Below are 21,768 nucleotides of genomic sequence, written 5' to 3'. Positions count from 1 at the left end.
ACAATTGGGGGGGGGGGCATTTTAAAGGAGAAGGAAAGGTCCAATTCATGGAGGGGTGAGGCAAATGTTAGGGCACCTCAAGGATTGTAATCACTTACCTGACACACTGGGCTGGTGCTCCTGTTAGCAGAAACGACACCAGCTTGGGGCACTTGCAAGAGAGGATTCCTCTTATCTTCTTCCTACAATATCCAGTAGCCAACGTGGGCTCAGCAGAGGAAAACAAGCTGCCTTTTAATTCTACTGGTCACCCGGGCAAAGAAAGAAGGAAGGAAGAGGATCACTCGCAAGGGCACCGGCCTGGGGTATCCGGTAAATCATCCCTATCATTTGGCACCAACCCCCCCCCCCAAGATGGCAGGTTAATTAACAAATATAGACAAGGGAGCTTTGTTTGTGCTGTGACATCACTAGTTTCTCATCATCTCGTGTGTGTTTTGCTGTGACTCACGGAACGCACTCATTCACACTTCGTGATTTGTTGTTTTTAATTACCCATCACATGTTTCTTTGCTTGTTACTCGAATTTTGGGGAAATTTTTAAGCCACTGTGTTGTTTCTGCAGTTATTTGCAAAATCTGTGTTTTACCCTAACCCCCGAGAGCAAATTCTAGCCATTTGATGTTTGGCAAGTGAAGAAGGGGCACTCCATTAGGAGCCATGTTTTATTATAGCCTAGTGCAGGGATCCCCAACCTTTTGAACCTATGAGCAACATTCAGAAGTAAAAGGAGTTGGGGAGCAACACAAGCATGAAAAATGTTCCTGGGGTGCCAAATAAGGGCTGTGATTGGCCATTTAGTAGCCCCTATGTGGATTGTCAACCTACATTGAAGACTCTGTTTGGCAGTGTAACTTGTTTTTTTACAACCAAAACTTGCCCCAAGCCTGGAATTCAAAAAAAAACCTCCTGCTTTGAGGACACTGGGAGCAACATCCAAGGGGTTGGAGAGCAACATGTTGCTCACAAGCTATTGGTTTGGGATCATTGACTAGAGCTTTACCTGGTTTGGGCTAAAATCAGGTGACTATTTGATTATTAGTATGATTATTTGCCCCAAGGCCAATGATCTGGGATATTGTTGGGTTTGGGGAGAACACTGCATGGACAACCCAATGTAGGTAGCCATCTCCAATTGGATTTTTTTTACCTTAATATCTGACTAGTCCAGTCCGATAGTCCAGTGTTTTGGCACCATACCCAGTCCAATAAAATACTTAGGTTGCCATTTAGAAGGGCAGCTGTAAACCATCTCTTACTTGAAATTGCAGTTGGGTGGCCATGGCCTTTGCAGCATCTTCTCTACTGACCTAAGGTGTAGGCCTTGTGTCTGGCACAGACCCTGTATTCACATGTGTTCCATCTTATGGGAAATACATTGCGTGATCATGGCATAAGGCAAATATTCTGGTGCCACTGTATCACCTGTTTGTCATGTTCTTTGAATTCATTTTATTGTCTATGTGCTTGGGTGAGCGGCCAGTTGTCCTACATGGTATCGCACGGCCTGGTAAATCATTAAGAATGTAACCCAGTTTCTTTTTTGTGTGTGTTATCTGAGCCCGCACAGCTTGAGAGATAGACAATATGCGGAAAGGCACTCTGGACTCTGAGATTAAATGCCTGGGCCTCGTTATCTGCCATTAAAATAAATAACGTTGAGTCAGAAATTCCTATTAATTGTTCAGCACCCGTCTGACTTATTACCTATTTAATGAGCAGCAAGGATATTTTGATTTTATTGAGTATTTATATAGAATGCCAGGAGACTAGATAGCAAGCTGCCTGCCCCGGCTTTACCTCAAGATGACAGTTTGGAGTAACTAGGAAATGTGGGATTAGGAACTCATTTATGGTTATGACGATGATACACTCAACATATTTGATCAATTTGGTTGATTTGGCCCACAAATACCTAGATTAACCTTCTCTTTAGATTGTAAGCTCTTTAAGGCAGGACCCTCTTTACCTTGGTTTACCTGTTTCAAGAATTTTTTTATTTTTTTTAACCTAAATCACCATAAACTATGGCCTGCCAGCGCAAGGAGAACATACAAACTCCTTGCAGATAGTGCCCTGCCTGGAATCGAACCTAGGACCAAAGGTCCAAAGTTCAATTCCAGCCAGGGCACTATATGCAAGGAGTTTATTATTTTTTTTCTTGCGTGACTGCATGGGTTTCCTCTTTACCTGGGTCATTGTATTGGTCATTGGTTGGCTGTAGGTTTTCTTGTATGTTTAATGTGCACAATTGTACAGCGCTGCAAAATATGTCGGTGTTTTATAAATATGCGCAAATATAAAATAACTTTATATCAGATATAAGATCATATAGTCGACTTGAGCAAGAGATAAAGGTGCAGCAACCCTGGTCTAAGTTCAAGACAGCAGCCATGCTACGTGTAGGTGGGGCAGTACTATAATCTTATCTGCCTTGGGATCCAGTGTTTCCATATTACTCATGACCTGCTTATTTTTTCCCACATTCTGTTGACACGTTCCTTAAGGCTCCTGGCACACACACTACTTATTTAGACTACAAGAGCTAAGAAACATTCTCCATTCAAGGGAGTGAGAGGGTGATTTGAGGAATTTTGTATTTGGGTTGAGAGGTATAGTTCCACAGCTACCCGTGTTGCCTCACCTCAATTGTATATATTCTTTAATATGACTGTTTCTTTTAATAGAAATCTCGTCCTCCTGTAATGCATACTGATCTTGTTCTTTCTTCTTTTGCAGGCATTTAAGCCCCTGGTTGGAAAAGGTGTATATAATTCCATTACTGCAATAGAATTCTTAGTAGAGAGACACCTGGAGTTTGTCAGTGAAGATAGTGCCTTTCAGCTCTATCAGGTAAGTCGTTCTCAAACCTTGTCCACCCGAGGTTAGGTTGTGACATTCCAAGAACAACTCAGCAGGGGTCGCTGGGAGTTGTAGTTTTGATACAGCTGATGAGCTAATTCTGAATAGCATTTTGTGTGTGTCTGTTCTGTCTGGAAAGACAATTTGCTCTTCCTGGGAACCACTATGTGTGTTTGATGCCGATGTTAAATGTGTTTTGTGGCGACTGCTTGGCCTTTATCCTGTGATTCTCATTGGTGCATAAGTACCAGGGCTGGACAACTGCCCCCAATAAGGAGTTTATTGCTATTAAAGGGATTGTTTATCTTTAAATTAACTTTTAGTATGATGTAGAGAGTGATATTCTGAGACAATTTGCAGTTGGTCTCAATTTTTTATTATTTGTGGCTTTTGAGCTATTTAGATTTTTATTCGGCGACTCTACAGTTAGGCAATCTGGTAGCTAGGGCCCAAATTACCCTAGCAACCATGCATTGATTTGAATAGGGGACTACAATATGAATAGGAGAGGGGCTGAATAGAAAGAAGAGTAATAAAAAGTAGCAGTAACAATAAATGTGTAGCATTACACAGCATTTTGGGGTCAGTGAAGGAATCAGAAGAAGAAGGCAAATAACTCAAAAAAGAAAAAAGGAAGGCCAATTGAAAAGTTGCTTAGAATTAGTCATTCTAGAACATACTAAAGTTACTGCAAAGGTTAACCACCCCTTTAACATTTATGTACTCTCTCTCCGAGGGGGAACAGCGGTTTTATCTTGTCTGGTACTTTACCCTCTCTGAGGGGCACAACCGCACCCCATTGGGGAGGCAATGTTATGTGATCTCATCAGTCAGATTCTGCATTTGTACCCCTTCCTCGTCTCCCAAAAATAATTGTGGCAGTCGTCTATGCTTGTATGTGACCGAATTCAGATTTGGAAGATTTATATCAGTGTTGATGAAACCATTACTCTAGTGCTCTCAATAGGAATACAGGAGCAGCGGGTGCTCACTTACCCTTTACGTAGCCATACACAGGGAGATCCACTCGTTTGGCAATGTCGCCAAACGAGCTGATATTTCACAAACTAGCAGATCTTTCGCCAAACAAGCGGGTCTCTCGGCATACGAGCAACGAGCGGTTCTCTCGGCAAACGAGTGGATCTCTCGCCAAAACGAGCAAATATTTTTAGCCAAAACAAGCAGATCTCTTGCCAAACGAATGAACCCATTGAGGTGGTCGATATCCGGCTGATCCAACCGTGAACCCCAGGGCCCAACGATCGGATCAGAATGAAGGCTATACGGGCGGTGAGGATCGCGGTACTGCATCAACGTACATTTTTTTTTTTTTAATCTGCCCAACTTTCGGGCAGATATCGATCGGGGATGCCCCACACACAGGCCAATAAGCAGCCGACTCTGTCTGTCGGCAGCTTTTATCGGCCCGTGTATGGGGGCCTGTAGACTTCTCATGGGGGAGAACATGTTGTCCCTTCCCTCACCTTTTAGGGCGGTTAAAGAAACGCCAACACTTCTGTTATATATAAGCGATGACGTTTCCTCCGTCTGCCTTTCCTCTATAGTTTGTCGCACACCATAAAAGCAGCAGTCCCAGGCTGCTATGAGTTGTAGCATAAGGTGCTGCTCTTTGCATTGCCCGAAATTGCGCTGGACGCTGCATTTCCATAATGAACCAGTTTATGGACATTTTTTTGCCGCTGACATTATTCACGATTTCCAGCGAACGTCCCAGTGACACCATCAGACAATTAAACCCGAGCTGCAGATTTGCACATTGTGTTCTGTTCCCGTATCCTCTCCTGATTACAGCTGTGTCCTCACTGGCACCCCGGACTCTCCGTCACATCTGATTTATTGTCCCTGCTCCGTGCCATTAATACTCGAGCACAGTCTGCAACGCTTAGCAGCCAACCTATTAATGGTATTGCCCATGTCTTACCCTCATGAGCTCCCAAAGTCATCTGCAAGGGATACTGTAGTGCTATCAACCCTATCAAAATTCCCATCTCAAAAAGAGCCAAAATGTAAAATGTATTGTATGTATTATAGAACAAAATCACTGGCTATGTTTTGGGCACACTGCTCTTGCTTAAAGGAGAAGCAGTTTATTGCCAATAGATTAGCCACAATAGTGCAAGCTATAAGACTATATTTATTCTGCAGAAGGCTGTGCCATAACTGAGTAAAAAAACTCTAGAAGTTCTCTGTGTTTGTTTAGGATAGCAGCTGCCATATTAGCTTGGTGTGACATCACTTCCTGCCTGAGTCTCTCCCTGCTCACTCATAGCTCTGGGTTTAGATTACAGCAGGGAGGAGGGAGAGAGAGGAGCAAACTGAGCATGCTCAAGTCCTAGTCCTGGAGGTTTAAGCTGAAAACAGGAAGTCTGATACAGAAGCCCATGAGTACACAATAGAAGGAAAGAAATGCTGTGTTTCTTTTGACAGAGGACTCCAAGCAGCATCACTTTGAGGGTTTACTGGTGTATTTATATTTATATCCACTATTTTGAATTCGGCCGAATCCTTCGTGAAAGATTCGGCCGAAAACCAAATCCGAATCCTAATGTGAATCTCCAAATTAGTGATGGGAAGAGGAAAACATTTTTTACTTACTTGTTTTGTGACAAAAAGTCACCCAATTTGCATATGCAAATTAGGGTTTGGATTCGGTTCAGCCAGGCAGAAGGATTCGGCTGAATCCGAATCCTGATGAAAAAGGCTGAATCCTGAACCCAATCCTGGATTCGATGCATCCCTGATTTATATAGACCTTTCTGATAAAGATTACTTCATTTTAGCCTTTCCTTCTCCTTTAAGAGCAGTTTATTACAAGACAATCACATACTTAAAACTCAACAGCTTGTTAAATAATAGGGCCCTAGAGCCTCAAGGCGGATGTTTACATGGGTGACTCACACATTGCACTGACCCCATTCTCAAAGAAGCATTCCATGGTTCAATTTGCATGTCTCCACCTGCGCTCCCTTGAGTGCGAGGTGTTGTCTAGATTCCTGTTTAGTGAGGAAACTTTATGTGTATGGAACTATGGTGTAGAAATATTTTAAGAATGGTGTTTTTTTTTTTACCTGGTTCACAATAATCTATGGCTTGCCAGCACAAGTAGAACATACAAACTCCTTGCAGATAGTGCCCTGCCTGGAATCGAACCCAGGACCAAAGGTCCAGAGTTCAATTCCAGCCAGGGCACTATCTGCAAGGAGTTTTTTTTTCCTTGCGTGACTGCATGAGTTTTCTCCGACCCTCTATGTATTATTATTTAAAATATAAAATAAACATTCAACGAGTTAAGGGGAAAATATGACCTTCTGTCTGTGTTTGATTCCCAGTTGAATTCCCTCCTTCCTTCCATATGGACCCCACCCTTGGCATGTAAACCAGTAGTATCTGTTATCCTTATTAAGCAGTGGATTTCGTCTGTTATTTATCTCTGTAAAATTGACGATTTTACGTCAAAAACCCCGGCACGACACTTGAATCTGCAGAGCGGCCGGGAGTACATCTGCCATCAAGCTGCAGCGCAGTTGCACATCCGAGGGCCAAGCAGAGCCTGCTACTTGCATGGAAATGAATGATCTTGTTCATGTGTGTTTCCTGGAATTAGGGGAAAAGTGAAGTTGATTGGATTTGACTTGGAATAACCAAAGTCATGTTTTTTTCTTAAACCTTCGGATTGGGCCCTTCAGGAATTCCGCTCGAATGCTTTGTTGACCCCTGTGACCCCCAGTCATCTGGATGGGATCCTAAAAGCAAAGGCTGGCATTTCAAAAATAGACGTGAAAAGAACTTTAAAGCTCATCTCTAGATGTTCCTCCTAGTGGGACCCTCTCCTGTGAGACCCGCAATGGATCCAGGGGGCAGTAGTGGTATTTAAAGGGGTAAACATTCATTGCTAGTAGAACAAAGGCTCACGTTACTTTAATATGTTAAAGGGGAAGTTCAGTTTAACAAATCATATCATTTTGTATTATATGTTTGTAATGAGAATGTATTTCCCCTTTAAAGGAAAAGTAAAACAAAAATATTAAAGCGTATTAAAGAAATGAAAATATAATGTACTGTTTCCCTGCACTGGTAAAACATTACTATAGTTTATATTCATAAACTGCTGTGTAGCCATGGGGGCAGCCATTCAAGCACAGGATACACAGTAGATAACAGATAAGTACTACTATAGTTTATATAAACAAGTTGCTGTGTAGCCGTGGGGGCAGCCATTCAAGCACAGGATACACAGTAGATAACAGATAAGTACTACTATAGTTTATATAAACAAGCTGCTGTGTAGCCATGTGGGCAGCCATTCAAGCACAGGATACACAGTAGATAACAGATAAGTACTACTATAGTTTATATAAACAAGCTGCTTTGTAGCCGTCGGGGCAGCCATTCAAGCACAGGATACACAGTAGATAACAGATAAGTACTACTATAGTTTATATAAACAAGCTGCTGTGTAGCCGTGGGGGCAGCCATTCAAGCACAGGATACACAGTAGATAACAGATAAGTACTACTATAGTTCATATAAACAAGCTGCTTTGTAGCCATGGGGGCAGCCATTCAAGCACAGGATACACAGTAGATAACAGATAAGTACTACTATAGTTTATATAAACAAGCTGCTGTGTAGCCGTGGGGGCAGCCATTCAAGCACAGGATACACAGTAGATAACAGATAAGTACTACTATAGTTCATATAAACAAGCTGCTTTGTAGCCATGGGGGCAGCCATTCAAGCACAGGATACACAGTAGATAACAGATAAGTACTACTATAGTTTATATAATCAAGCTGCTGTGTAGCCATGGGGGCAGCCATTCAAGCACAGGATACACAGTAGATAACAGATAAGTACTACTATAGTTTATATAAACAAGCTGCTGTGTAGCCATGGGGGCAGCCATTCAAGCACAGGATACACAGTAGATAACAGATAAGTACTACTATAGTTTATATAAACAAGCTGCTGTGTAGCCATGGGGGCAGCCATTCAAGCACAGGATACACAGTAGATAACAGATAAGTACTACTATAGTTTGTATAAACAAGCTGCTGTGTAGCCATGGGGGCAGCCATTCAAGCACAGGATACACAGTAGATAACAGATAAGTACTACTACTATAGTTTATATAAACAAGCTGCTGTGTAGCCATGGGGGCAGCCATTCAAGCACAGGATACACAGTAGATAACAGATAAGTACTACTATAGTTTATATAAACAAGCTGCTTTGTAGCCATGGGGGCAGCCATTCAAGGCTCAGGTGACAGATAACTGATGCACTCTGCAGAATCCTATTGTGTTACTTTATAGAGCTTATCTGTAACCTGATCTTTTCTCCTTTTTCACGTAAATAGCTACAAAGCAGGATAATCATATAAACTATAGTAAATTTTCTAAAGCAAACACATAACTTTTACCATGGCCGAGCAACAGTACATTATATTTTAATTGCTTTAAAACACGTTTTTTTTTTTGCTGTTACTGTTCCTTTAAATGACCTTGATGAAACTCAAGCCAGCAGATGCCTTTGTTGAAAGTAGAAGTGCCACTGGTTAGGAAAGTACCAACACTGCCCGGATGATTCATGTCAAGTGCTTAGTGCAAAGGTCATTGTGGTTCAGACATGAGGGTGACTTGCAGTACCACCTCGTACCTGCGGCTGCAGCACAGTTTCTTCCATAAGAAATAGTGAGACAGCGCCACTAAGCTCAGGGAGAGACACTGATGTTTTTGGGAAAGACTTGTGATTGATACAGTGGATCTGCCTGCAGAGGGAAGGAGAGACTTGACACAAGGGGATTTATTTAGCAGCAGCAGCAGCAGGAGAATGACGCTCCTCATATTGTAACTGGAAATAGTTTTCTCATGTTGTATTTGTTTAGAGCTTGGGAATGGCACCCTGGGCACAGAACTGGCGGAAACTTTGCCTCTGTTTTGTCAGAGACTCCTGGACTTGACCCCGTTTAAGGTGACAGTCGGCACTGGTGTGGGAACCAACATGCCGAAATTCCTCTTCTCCCCTCTGGGGCTTTAAATCCAAACAAACAGTAAATAGAACAGAATTGCATGTGAAAAGAGAAGTTCTTTGCCACTGCCATTGCCTTCATACAGGCTGGGGATGTGTAGCTTGGGGTTTGCAGTTCAACTACAACTCCCAGGATTCTTTGACGGCTGATTTAGGGCCATGTGCCTGAAAATCGTACAGGGATACTGCAGTGTTACCTCCAACACCCTGGGGAGATCACTTTCCAATTGCTGTTGTGGTGTGATACCTTTAGGGTTTAGGGAGCTAGCACACAGGCAGATTCGGGGAGATTTAGTTGCCTGGCGACCAATCGCCTCTTCTGCAGGGCGACAATCTCCCCGAACTGCCTTCCTTCCCCCTGCTATAATGCGAAAATGCCAGCACCAATGCACTCGCGGCACTTCGATTTCCGAAGTCGTGCGAAGTTTCCTCGTGAGGCAACTTCATAAATCGCCCAGAAGAGGCGATTAGTCGCAGGCGACTAAATCTCCCCGAATCTGCCTGTGTGCCCCAAATCATCTGCCTACATTTTTTTTCTTTGTTTTTGTTTATAGCCTTTGAATTATTTGCCTTTTTCTTCTGACTCTTTCCAGCTTTCAAACTGGGGTCACTGACCCCATCTAAAAGGCTACAAATGTATTGTAATTGCTACTTTTTAGGACTCATCTTTCTAGTCAGGCCTCTCCTGTTCATATTCCAGTATTATATTTAAATCAATGCATGGTTGCTAGGGTAATTTGGACCCTAGCAACCTGACGGCTTAAATTGCAAACGGGAGAGCTGCTGAATAAAAACCTAAATAACTCAAAAACCACAAATAATAAAAAATGAAACCCAAATGCAAATTGTCTCTGTACATCAAACTAACTAAGTTGATTTTAAGGGGAAAAAAGCCTTCAGCCACCCAGAAATACATGTCAGCTACCTAAGGAGGGGGTTCTAGAGGGGATTATCCGTCAATATAGCTATTCGTTGCCCGGGTAAATGTGGCCATACACGGGCAGATAAAGCTGCCGATATCGGTCGTATAGACCAATTTGACAGCTAATCTGCCCGCGTATGGGGGCTTCCGACGGGTCTTCCCGATCGATATCTGGCCATGATATAGATCGGGAAGGTTTGATTTTTAACCGATCGACCAGTCGGAGCCACATGGCGCATCGTAATACGGCCGAACGTTCGAATTACCCCCGATATAGCCATGCCGTTAGTGGCATATCGGGGAAAGATCCGCTCGTTTGGCGATGTCGCCAAACGAGCGGATCTTTGAGTCTATGGCCACCTTTAGTGCATCTGGCAACCAGATGGTTTTTTTGCAGTTGTTGACTGAGAAGGCTATTAATTAAAGATATCATACAAGGCTTACAATGAAAAGTTGTTTGGAATAGGTGCTTTTATTGTCAAGGTAAACTTTACCTTAAAGGAGAAGGAAAGGTTAAAAGTAAATAAGCTTTATCAGGTCTATATAAATACACCAGTAAACCCTCAAAGTAATGCTGCTCTGAGTCCTCTGTCAAAAGAAACACAGTATTTCTTTCCATCTATTGTGTACTCATGGGCTTCTGTATCAGACTAACTGTTTTCACCTTAAACCTCCAGGGCTTGAGCATGCTCAGTTTGCTCCTCCCCCCCTTCTCTGCTGTAATCTGAGCCCAGAGCCATTAGTGAGCAGGGAGAGAATCAGGCAGGAAGTGATTTCACACCTAGCTAATACTGCAGCTGCTATCCTAAACAAACGGAGAGCTTCTACAGCTGTTTACTCAGATTAGGTAAAGCATTTTACAGAATAAATATAACATTCTAGCTTGCACTATTGTGGCTAATCTATTGGCAATAAAATGCCTCCGTAGCTTTCCTTCTCCTTTAATGCAGAGAAATTAGGAAGGCCTATAATACGACTTCCCCTTTAAAAAGAGAGGGGGAGGGGGAAGAGTACCTTTATCTGCCATTGTCTAAATGTCTCTGTACCTGTAATATAGTGAGACGCGTTCCGTGCCGTGTTCCTATCGACTGCCTCCAGCCCCCGGGAACCTATTGTACTTGAGAACAGCCTCCATAAAGTGCGGGGTTAGACGGGGATAGTTGTTCTGTGTTATATTGTGTGTTATATTTTATGTTACACAGCAGGAATGCTGACACGAGTTTTGCAATCTGTGTAAATGAAGCGCAGCAAATAAACGAGTCTGCAGCAAGTCTGCCTTTTGCTTTTTTTCTGCACTGGCGGGGGCAGGGGATACAGTCATTCCCCCCTAAAGCACAGCAGCACCCCCAACGGGGCTTTTGTAATTATTTCATTCTTATTAAAGTCATCGTAATCCAGTGTATAAGGGCTCCCAGGTCGCATTCTCCACCACTTTCGAGTGTGTCCTGCCATTTGCTTAAATAAGAGCCATGTGCCATGGTTCAGATATGGGATCCATTATCCGGAGACCCGTTATCCAGAAAGCTCTGAATTGCCGTCGCCCATAGACTCCGTTTCATCCAAATAATCCATATTTTTAAAAGTGATTTCCTTTTTCTGTGTAATAATAAAACAGTAGCTTGTACTTGATCCCAACTAAAATATAATTAATCCTTATTGGAGGCAAAACCAGCCTATTGGGTTTATTTAATGTTTACAGGATTTTCTAGTAGACAAGGTATTAAGATCCAGATTATGGAAAGATCTGTTGTCCGGAAAACCCCAGGTCCCGAGCATTTTGGATAACAGGTTCCATACCTATATTAATATTTTGAAATCTAGTTATCCCCATAAAGTCTCTGTTTAGTCAAGCACGCCGTCTCTTCCCAAAGGGGCCTCCTTTCACTCCGTTTAGGCGCTTTCTGGCATTTAGCAATTTATAAATGCCTGTGATTGAGGGTGATAAATGAGCAGTTCTTTGTCTGACTTGGTCATCAACAAATTGGGCCAAATTAGGATGATTCCATTGTGTGGCCCCAGAGAGAACCATCAGATCAGGGATGCACCCGAATCCAGGATTCGGCCTTTTTCAGCAGGATTCGGATTCGGCTGAATCCTTGTGCCTAATCCGAATCCTAATTTGCATATGTAAATTAGGGGCGGGTAGGGAAATAACACAACTTTTCGTCACAAAAGATTTTTTCCCCATTTTTTCCTTTCCTGCCCCTAATTTGCATATGTAAATTAGGATTCGGTGCATCCCTAATTAAGATCCATCATAATAGAATCAAAGGCTTCCTATGTGGTCCTTATCTGACAGTAAGATATATGATAATTTTTCGGCCATATGTTGGCTGGGAAGGGGGTCTGGAAGGCCCCATACGTGGACCAATAAGATGACGTCTTGAGTACAGTGTTTGTAGGCCTGTATACATTTCCTTCCCTTCTCAGAGCAGCAGTTCTGGTTTGCTTTATGGCTGAGATTCATGCCATCAAATCAGCTACCTGTTTTATTATAAAAGCTGAATATATTTCGTAAACATGAGCCGCCAAGCCTCGATTAGTAGTTTGTGAAAAATTAAATAATAAGAAAAAAGGGATTTGCTGATGTTTGTATCCCATTCTTTTGTTCTGCTGCTTTCTAGGATCCATATATTTCCCCAAACCGAGCAAGCTCAATTTTGTTCATATCTGTATGTGTTCGGGCACCACAGGGCGTCATTTTATCACGTTGAAAGCCGATACAGAGCTCTCCGTGTGTGTGTGTATGTGTGTGTGCCACTGGAATGCTGATCAAGCCTTCCCTTCTCCACTGGTGAGAGCAGAAAAGGTTAAATTAATGGTGCCCACCCTGCGGCACCCAAGCATTTATCTTCAGCTGGTATTGCTGATGGTTCAAAATGAAGCAGGAGAGAGATAAATTACTCCGGGACCCAGATTGCAAGCCCTCCCCGTCTCCCTACAACGCTCTCTTCTTCCAACTCGGGTTATTATTCTTCTGTCATGACTGCTCCCTTGACTTTTCCTTTCTTGGATCAGTGCCTGGACTTTCTGGAGACCGAAATTATACTGCCATCCTCAATCACATCAGAGAGCAGCAGCTTTGCTCGGGGAGCAGAAAGGCACTTGGAACGGAGGTCGACTGAGATATACAGGTTGGGATTAGTGCCGAGTGGAGCGTTACAGAAAGAACCTTTTCTCCTTAGTGCATGGGCCCTTGGGCTTTTTCTGGGCTATTTTGGAGCAGCTATGGCACAGCGACCATGGAGATGTATCGTTCCTTGGATACCATATTTTTATTTTGTTTTGGCTCTCGGCACCTGTTTTGGCTTTGTAGCCGATGAGGGAAAGGGGTTTGTGATGATTCATTTCTGCCCAAAGCTTTAAAGGACCACCATGCCCTTTTAGTTCCATGCACAATTGTGCATTTACAGATGGATGCCCATGGGACTGCTCAAACTATGGTATTCACCATAAACCATTTATGCCTCTCTTTCCCTAGTTACATCACAGTACCTTATCTTAAGCAAAATGATTCTACTGCCTCATGCTAAGGTTGCATGGTGTCACTTGTCCATGGTCAATCAATACTAAGGGAAATCAGTCGATTTGTAACCAGTTCTGTGTGGAGTAAAGGCCATCACGCTATGTCAAGTTAAGCCCTGCATACATTGACTCTCAACTTCCTTCCATGCATTAGATAGGAACCATCGGGCCTTAAATGATCCTTTATGCAACTCATATCTGATCAAAAACGTCTTCAGATATTTGTTGGAAAGGTTGGAAAATTCGGTCAACATTGGACTTTGGCTTGATAAAGGGCCCAGCGTGACCTTTAATGTTGCCGTTACCTTTTGAGCCTAAAAATAGATGTGTGCTACAGCAATTTTGGGCTTTTTCTATGGCTTGTTCAGACCCTGAGCAAGGGGGTCTTATAGACTGTTTATCACCTGACACATAATAAGGTGCACTGATTACAGGTAGAGCACTCTAATGTTGTGTGGATCTACATTGGGCTTTGTGATACAGTCATTACCTGGGTCTCAAGGATTAAACCAAACACTTAACATAAGTGACCATGTGGACCTTATTCCCAACTTTTTTGATGACCTGGCCAACTATCTTGTTCAGTGTATGGCCTGCTGAGTGTCACTCTAGGTAACATCAACTGTGTCTTGGTCAGACTTCTGTTAGTAACAAATCTATCTTTAGCTTGAGTAAATTGCTAAAACTCTCTGATAAAGATCCACAGATAAAGCCTCTGAGATGCCACCAACACTAAAAGTGGCCATACACAATAAGATCTGCTTGTTTGGTGATGTCCTCAAACGAGCGGATCTTTCCCAGATATGCCAACCAACTGCAGGGCGATATTGGGTTAATCCGAACATTTGGCCCTAGGGCCGAGCGATTACAACGAAGAAAATGGGTGAAATGCAGTCCTTGATCACCAGAAAAATCAAATCTGCCCGATCGATATCTTGGCCTGATATTGAACGGGGGGACCTATTGGTAGTCCCCATACACTGGCTGGCAGATAAGATGCTGAATCGCTCTAAAGCAGGGGTCCCCAACCGCCAGCCGCGGACAGTCCTGAAGTGGGGCCCTGAACAATTGGACCCCCTCACTGACCCTTTTCCTGGCCCCCCTGACCCCTCCCAACCCACCCTCCCAACAAAAATTTGGCTCTTCTTTGTTCCCCCATCCAAAAAACTTTGTGGATCCCTGCTCTAAAGGACCAGCTTTAATCTGCCCGTGTATGGCCACCTTAACATTTTTTTTACTGGGGTTTGTTCACTACAAGGAAATGCATATGGAAGACACAGTGTTATGATGTCCCTCTGTACATGCTATATTCAAATTTAGCTTCATCTGACCCCAGTTATATCAGGTAGTGCCTTATTTGCTTCCAAGCCACACCCCTTTTGGTCTTCTAAGCACTAGGACCGGCCCTGATAGGAAAAGTTCTAACAATGGAGTTTTACATTGCTGAATCTGCAAACAACCTTAGAAAACTGTTAATGCTACAGGAAATCGGTTACACTTTATTGCCCTCTTTAATGTGAGAAGCAACCCTTCAGCCAAGACTCCAATTCCCACAATGCATTGCTCAGAAAATCACACTTGCATGCAAGGGCATTGAGAGAATAGTCTTAGCTGTAGGATCCCTTACTGCTTCTTTTTTGTTCTAATGGCACATGTAGGCAGGACCTGCCATTTTGGGAATATCACTATATTTCTTTTCTTCGCTTTCATTATACTAAATGTCATATTTGGGGTTATACATCAGGTCCCACATAGCATTAGAACAGCCTGACATGGAGAAAGCACAAACTGTTTCTACTGAATAAGGTTATTCGTGTCCAGAGCACAAATCCTTTTTATGTGGATGTGCTCTGCATTGGCCAAATTTGTTTTCTGCTTGCATAATATCTGGGACATCAGGAAATCGTTGTATAATTTCATTGTATAATGTGCAGGGAAGCACAGAGCCAAGATTTTCTTTCTTGCTGCAACATCTGCCCCAGATCTTTTAGATTCAGTGACCTCTGTGTCTCACATGTAGCTCACTATAAAGTTCATCAGTGCTTTTAATATGTATTAAGGGAGGGGCTCATTAGAATACATTAGGTGTATTAACTGCTGGGTACAGCATGATTTCACTTCCTGGATATGTATAATAAATTGCAAATATTAGCAGAATGTGAGATACATCACATCAAAACATCTCCTGGCATATAGTGCCCTAGCTGGAATCGAACCTAGGATCTTTGGTCCTAGGTTCGATTCCAGCCAGGGTATTATCTCAAGGAGTTTGTATATTCTTCCTGTGTCTGCATGGGTTTCTTTCCAAACTAACAATAACATTGTGTGTGTTCTGTCCCTTTAATAGACTGTAGATTTCCTGCAGCTTTTCTCTGCTGGTCTCACATTATGTTATCTTCTGTCAGTTGCCAATAAACCATTGCATTAGGGGGGCCCCAAGCATTACTGGCTTAAACACCCGCCTCCGCATGTCTGGCTGTTTGAATCGCTCAGCTTTATGAGTCACCGTGATTAATCCTTTATGGTAATAGGAGTGCCGTGCTCCAGCCCTGGGATTTGCCCGCTCTTCATTAGTGCCGAAGTTTTTTGGCTCAACGTTATTGATAACTTAAGCAGCTCTCCAGTATGTTCCGTCAGGCAGGCGGCTTCATTGTGTCCCGCCGTCCTTCTGTGGCCATTAAATTTATAGTGTCGGAAAATGTTCAGCATTAAAATGTGTTAATACAATTTCCACGGCGGAACTTTACCTTCACCGCCAGTGAACAGAACATGTTTTCATGCTTTGGCTTGCCATTTTTAAAGGGAAAGTTAAGGGAGCTGCCGTATTAAATATAACCTTATCCATAGACTTTAATGGAATATCTTCATCTGGTTGCTGCACATGTTTGTAATTATATGTATAGTTGTATAATTGTGTAAAAGTATGATTATATACAACCAGTTTACTATCCCTTTGTCTGCCCTCACCCCCAATTACTGGGGAGCTATTGATGCAGGGGTCACCACGAAATTTGTGGCTCTGGGGGCGACCAGTTCACCCATTAATTGCCACCTACCCACACGCTTGTCACCCTCTCCATAGGCCAATCATGGGTCAGGTACAGGTTGAAGAATATCCGACCCACCCGTCATTGGTCTTGCCCAGATTGTATATTTGGGTTAAATACTTAAAATATTAGCTGGCCACTGAAATTACATTTTAATGCATGTTACTTTTAATCTCTGGGCACCCTTGACAAATTCTGCTCTGCAATGAGGTCTTGAACTCAAAAGTCCCCAAACCTTCTCTTTAAAGGTTACTATGGTCCACTTTTACCCTAGCAACCAAGCCGTGGAATAGAAGATGGCCCACATAGAAAGATATTAGTAACAATAAAAGTGTAGCCTCACCGAGCAATCGTTGCTTGACTGCCGGGGTCAGTGACCCCTGGAAAATAGGAGAGGAAGGTAAATTAAACACCATTAAAAACAGAGGTCAATCGAAAACATGCAAAGAATAGGCCATTTCAGGTCGGGGCACACAGGCAGATTCGGGGAGATTAGTCGCATTAAATCTCCTCTTCTTCAGGGCGACTAATCCCCCCCGAACTGTCTTCCGTCGGCTAGAATGAAAATCAATGACCGGAAGGCAACTCCTCTTGAGGCAACTTCGGGTGACTTTGGAAAAGAAGCGATCCGAGTGCCTTCCTGCTGTCGATTTTCAGTATAGCCGGTTTGGGGAGATTAGTCGCCTGAAGCAGCTGTTGACAATGTGTCCTTAAACCCCATGGATTTAAATGGGCCCCGGCACTCTGACCCAAACGCTGTCCAGAAATTCTATAAATATATATATCTACAAGAATTTGTTCCAGCTTGCCTTGTTGCAATGCGTCATGCACGAGTACTGTCTGCCACCTCTAGAGGAACGGAGATGCACCCACTCCGGGCAGAGGAACGCAGTGATTGGATCTCTGTAACTGCCCAGTTATTATAATGGCATGGGTTATTATACCAGTAAGCCATCATTCTCTGCATATTTGGGTTTTTCTCTTTGGGCAGGATCAGTACTGGCATATATATAGTGAATAAAGTACCCCCTCTTGTAAAATATAAGGATATTATAAGTTACCGAGGAGTTTCATGACCATATAAAAACACGAGGCCGAAGGCCGAGTGTTTTTATACAGGTCATGGAACTCCGAGGTAACTTCTAATATCCTCATATTTTGCAACTGGGGGTACTTTATTAATTATAATACACATGTTTCAGTGAGTCATGTGACAGAAATGACATCAGAACTCACCGTTTATACATGATGACATCAGAACTCACCGTTTATAAGGATATAATTTACAAGATATTCATAGCTTTTGTGTATTATATGTATATAAAACACAAAAGCCATAAATATCTTGTAAATATCTTGTAAATTATATCTTTATAAACGGTGAGTTCTGATGTCATCTCTGTCACATGACTCACTGAAACTTGTGTATTATAATAAATAAAGTACCCCCAGTTGCAAAATATGAGGATATTAGAAGTTACCTCATTGCATGACCTGTATAAAAACTCAACGGTAACTTATAATATCCTTATAATTTACAAGAGTGGGTACTTTATTCACTATATAATACACAGGAGGCATGGATATCTTGTAAATTATGCAGTGAATAAAGTATCCCCTCTTGTAAATTATAAGGATATTATAAGTTACCGTTGAGTTTTTATACAGGTCATGCAACTCTGAGGTAACTTCTAATATCCTTATATTTTGCAACTGGGGGTACTTTATTTATTATAATACACCCGTTTCAGTGAGTCATGTGACAGAAATGACATCAGAACTCAGTTTATAACTGATGACATCAGAACTCACCGTTTATAAGGATATAATTTACAAGATATTCATGGATTTTGTGTATTATATCCTTATAAATGGCTCTTAGTGATGTCATCAGTTATAAACGGAGCTTAGTGATGTCATTTCTGTCACATGGCTCGCTAAAACTTGTGTATTCTAATAAATAATTTACCAGTGACTTATAATATCCTTATATTTTACAATAGGGGCTACTTTATTCACTATATCATATGCAAAAGCCATGAATATCCTGTAAATAAATTATATCCTTATAAACTGTGCTTAGTGATGTCATCAGGTGTAATCGGTGCTTAATGATGTCATTTTTGTCACATGGCTCACTAAAACTTGTGTATTATAATAAATAATTTACCCCCCTGTTGCTTTAGGATATTAGAAGTAACCTCGGTGTTCCATGACCTGTATAAAAGCAATCAGCCTTCGGCCTTCTGCTTTAATATGGTCATAGAACTCCTCAAGGACTGAAATAATATCCTTACTTTTTACAATAGGGGGTGCTTTATTCAATATATTATGACATTAATGCTTAATAATAATCCATGCACCTGTTAAGTTACGCCACCTGCTTTGAATCAGTTAGGCCCTGCCCACGCCACCTGCTTTGAATCAGTTAGGCCCCGCCCATCCTACATCTGCAGTGCCCACCCATGAGGAACTTCAAGTATTTGTTTACCTGTTTACTGAATTTCAGGCTGGGGTATTTCCCGTTAAAGGCCCCTATTAGAAAGGCCAATATTAGAATTCGGTAGGTATTTTCCACTGGTCACAGCAGATTCAGGGAAACCTTCCATTTCTGGGGGGTATTAGTGGCATGGAGTAGTTTATTGGGGGGCAGTTTATTTTTGCATAGGGGCTCATATTCAGAGCCATGATCATAATGCATTTGTTTTAGTTGGGACTCAAACCTCTCCTCCCTCTTTACTGGATGTGGTTTAAGTCTCCTGTGAGGCAGTGTGAGAAGGTCCCCCCGGCAGCTGTAATGACATGGAATAGATGTGTATGGTAGCCGCAGCCGAAATGTTCCAAGTGTGTGTGCTCGGAATGCTGATTCCCGGCCAGACATCTGCTGGGAACGTCAAAAGTAATTCCATCCAAGCCCTCGTCATGTTTCATAAAACACTGGTTGGTATTCATTTATTTATGCGCTCTCCTCACCGCTCCGTTCCTAGAACAAGCAACACAGTGATGGCTTCCACCCTGAGATGTGGCCCCGCATTCCTAGATCTTTTTAAAGGGGCCGACTCCCAGGTCGCACGCGGGTGCCCTCGGCCGAGAATACAAGATTTCAATATATTCCCTTTTATTTATGCAGCCTGTTGGGCCATTGCCAGTGCCAGCTTGTGTTTATAATCCTATTATTCAGCTGCTCAGTCCTCTCCCTGGTTTTTGTGTGTGTGTTTACTCATGTCTTGCTAAGCCAGCCTCTGCCAAGTTTAATAATATCCCTGCAAACAGCTTCTCCCTATGGGCGCATACCTTTTCCCCAGGCCTGTGAGGTTGAATGCGGTTCCGAAAAACTAAAAACACAACCTGTGACATCATTAAATTACAGTCACAGAGAAGCCAATCTCACACGACTGCCTCAATCAACTAATTAAGTATTTGTCATTGGGAAAGCAAGTACAAAATTTAAAGCAACTATCCTGAAAGGCTGTACCTTGATGAAATCCATGCAAGCGGAATGAGAAAATACAAACTCCTTGCAGAGAGGCTGGTGTTGAACCTATTACAGGAGAACATCTTGCAGATTGTGCCCTGGCTGGAATCGAACCACTGCCCTTCTTTGGACATGCAGATTCCTTGCAGAGAGTGTCCTGGCTGGATAGGAACCTAGGACAGGAGAACATCTTCTTGCAGATTGTGCCCTGGCTGGAATCGAACCATGGGCCTTTTTAGGACATGCAGATTCCTTGCAGAGAGTGTCCTGGCTGGATATGAACATAGGACAGGAGAACATCTCCTTGCAGATTGTGCTCTGGCTGGAATCGAACCACAGCCCTTCTTAAGACATGCAGATTCCTTGCAGAGAGTGTCCTGGCTGGATATGAACCCAGGACAGGAGAACATCTCCTTACTAATTGTGCCCTGGCTGGAATCGAACATAAATCCTTAGGTCCTAGGTTCGATTCTTGTCAAGGCACGTTCTGCAAGCAGATTGATTGTTCCCCTACTTGCATTCATTTATACTCTCAATAACATACAGGCAGTTTAACTGGCTCCTGATCAAACTGACCATAATGTGTGTGAATGTAAGCGTAAGCTCCATTGGGGCAGGAGCTAATCTAAATGACATATGATCTCAAATAAGTAAGCATTACCCCTTATTATTATTGTCACTTTAGCCTTATAATTGCTCTTTGTTGTAAGGGGCATGTCACTGTCTATTTGAATCTGCTCCTCAGCACGTACAGGGCGTTGCATGGCTGCACTTCACAGATCAATATCTCGCATTATCTTTCTTACTGAAACGCAACTTCTGGTGGGTCCTGTTTTTACAATATGCAATCTCTGCTGCTGGGTGGTTCAGTTGAGTTAACGTTTAATCGGTGGCCAATTGTAAGCCACTTTTCAGTTGGTCTTTATTATTTGTTTTTGAATGATTTGCCTTTTCCTTACTCTTTCCTGCTTTTAAATAGGGGGTCGCTGACCCCATCTAAAAAAAACAAATTCTCTGTAAGGCTACAAATGTATTGTTATTGTTACTTTGTATTACTCGCCTTTCTGTTCCGGCCTCTCCTATTCATATTCCAGTCTCACTGGTTGCTGGGGTCATTTTTCAAACCTTATTGACCCTGCTTGTGGTTTGAAGAGGTGCAGCTTCTCTTGTCTTTGAGGTGCTCAGACTTCCGCCCTCTCCGTTTGTCCAACAGTCGGCTGTGATAGTTGTTGTGTGGCTGCCGCATTGTTGTGCAATGTGTTCCATCTCCTCCCAGTATTGCACAAAGGTGCTTTCACTTGTGACGGTAAATGACGCCCCCTAGTGGGAGTGTTGTCTTGTGCCCTGCATGTGTAGAATGTTCATTCCTCAGGCTTGGCTGAGTGTGTATGTTAATGTGCAAAACACAACACACACAATTGTTGCATCACTGGCTGCCAGCTAAAGGGCAGGAAACACATTGTGACTCAACACAAAAAAGATATATATTGGCCTCTTTAACACAGGATGTATCATATCAGAGAAAAATGGCAGCCTCCTAGTAATTGCTGGGTTATAGGTGCTTTCCTTGCTTTATTGAATAATAAGGCCCCATTCCTGCTGTCTTGTATATTGGGAGGGGTGACCCTTACTTACCTGTAGAAATCATGTCACCCCTTTTTTTTCTCGCTTCTGGCGGTTGCCTATCATTTAAAAGGGATGCTAATGCCCCAATTGGCTGCTGGCTGTATCCTAGTGACTGTTCTGCTGCTCTGATTGGCTGTGAGTTCCAGACTCAGAAGTAGTGATATTTGGGCCGGCCCGATACTCGCAGGTGGGTAAAACTTCACCCGCACATCACTACTCAGAAGGGTATGGATTCCGTTATCCAGAAAGCTCAGAATTATG

At 42.7% G+C, this 21,768-nt stretch overlaps 1 protein-coding gene across 3 annotated transcripts in view; it reads left to right on the top strand.

Annotated features, from left to right (window-relative positions):
- The window catches only part of jmjd1c.S (jumonji domain containing 1C S homeolog), a 228,765-nt gene that overhangs the window by 148,174 nt on the left and 58,823 nt on the right, over window positions 1-21,768 (top strand). For all 3 annotated transcript variants that reach the window (XM_018227327.2, XM_018227326.2, XM_018227329.2), the window contains one exon: window positions 2,740-2,853. In XM_018227327.2, coding sequence (XP_018082816.1) covers window positions 2,740-2,853 — 114 coding nt within the window. The remainder of the gene's footprint in view (window positions 1-2,739; window positions 2,854-21,768) is intronic.

This window comes from Xenopus laevis, chromosome 7S (assembly GCF_017654675.1).
Source record: "Xenopus laevis strain J_2021 chromosome 7S, Xenopus_laevis_v10.1, whole genome shotgun sequence".
NCBI classification, from domain to species: Eukaryota; Metazoa; Chordata; class Amphibia; order Anura; family Pipidae; genus Xenopus; species Xenopus laevis.
This window is presented reverse-complemented; position numbering and strand designations above follow the sequence as displayed.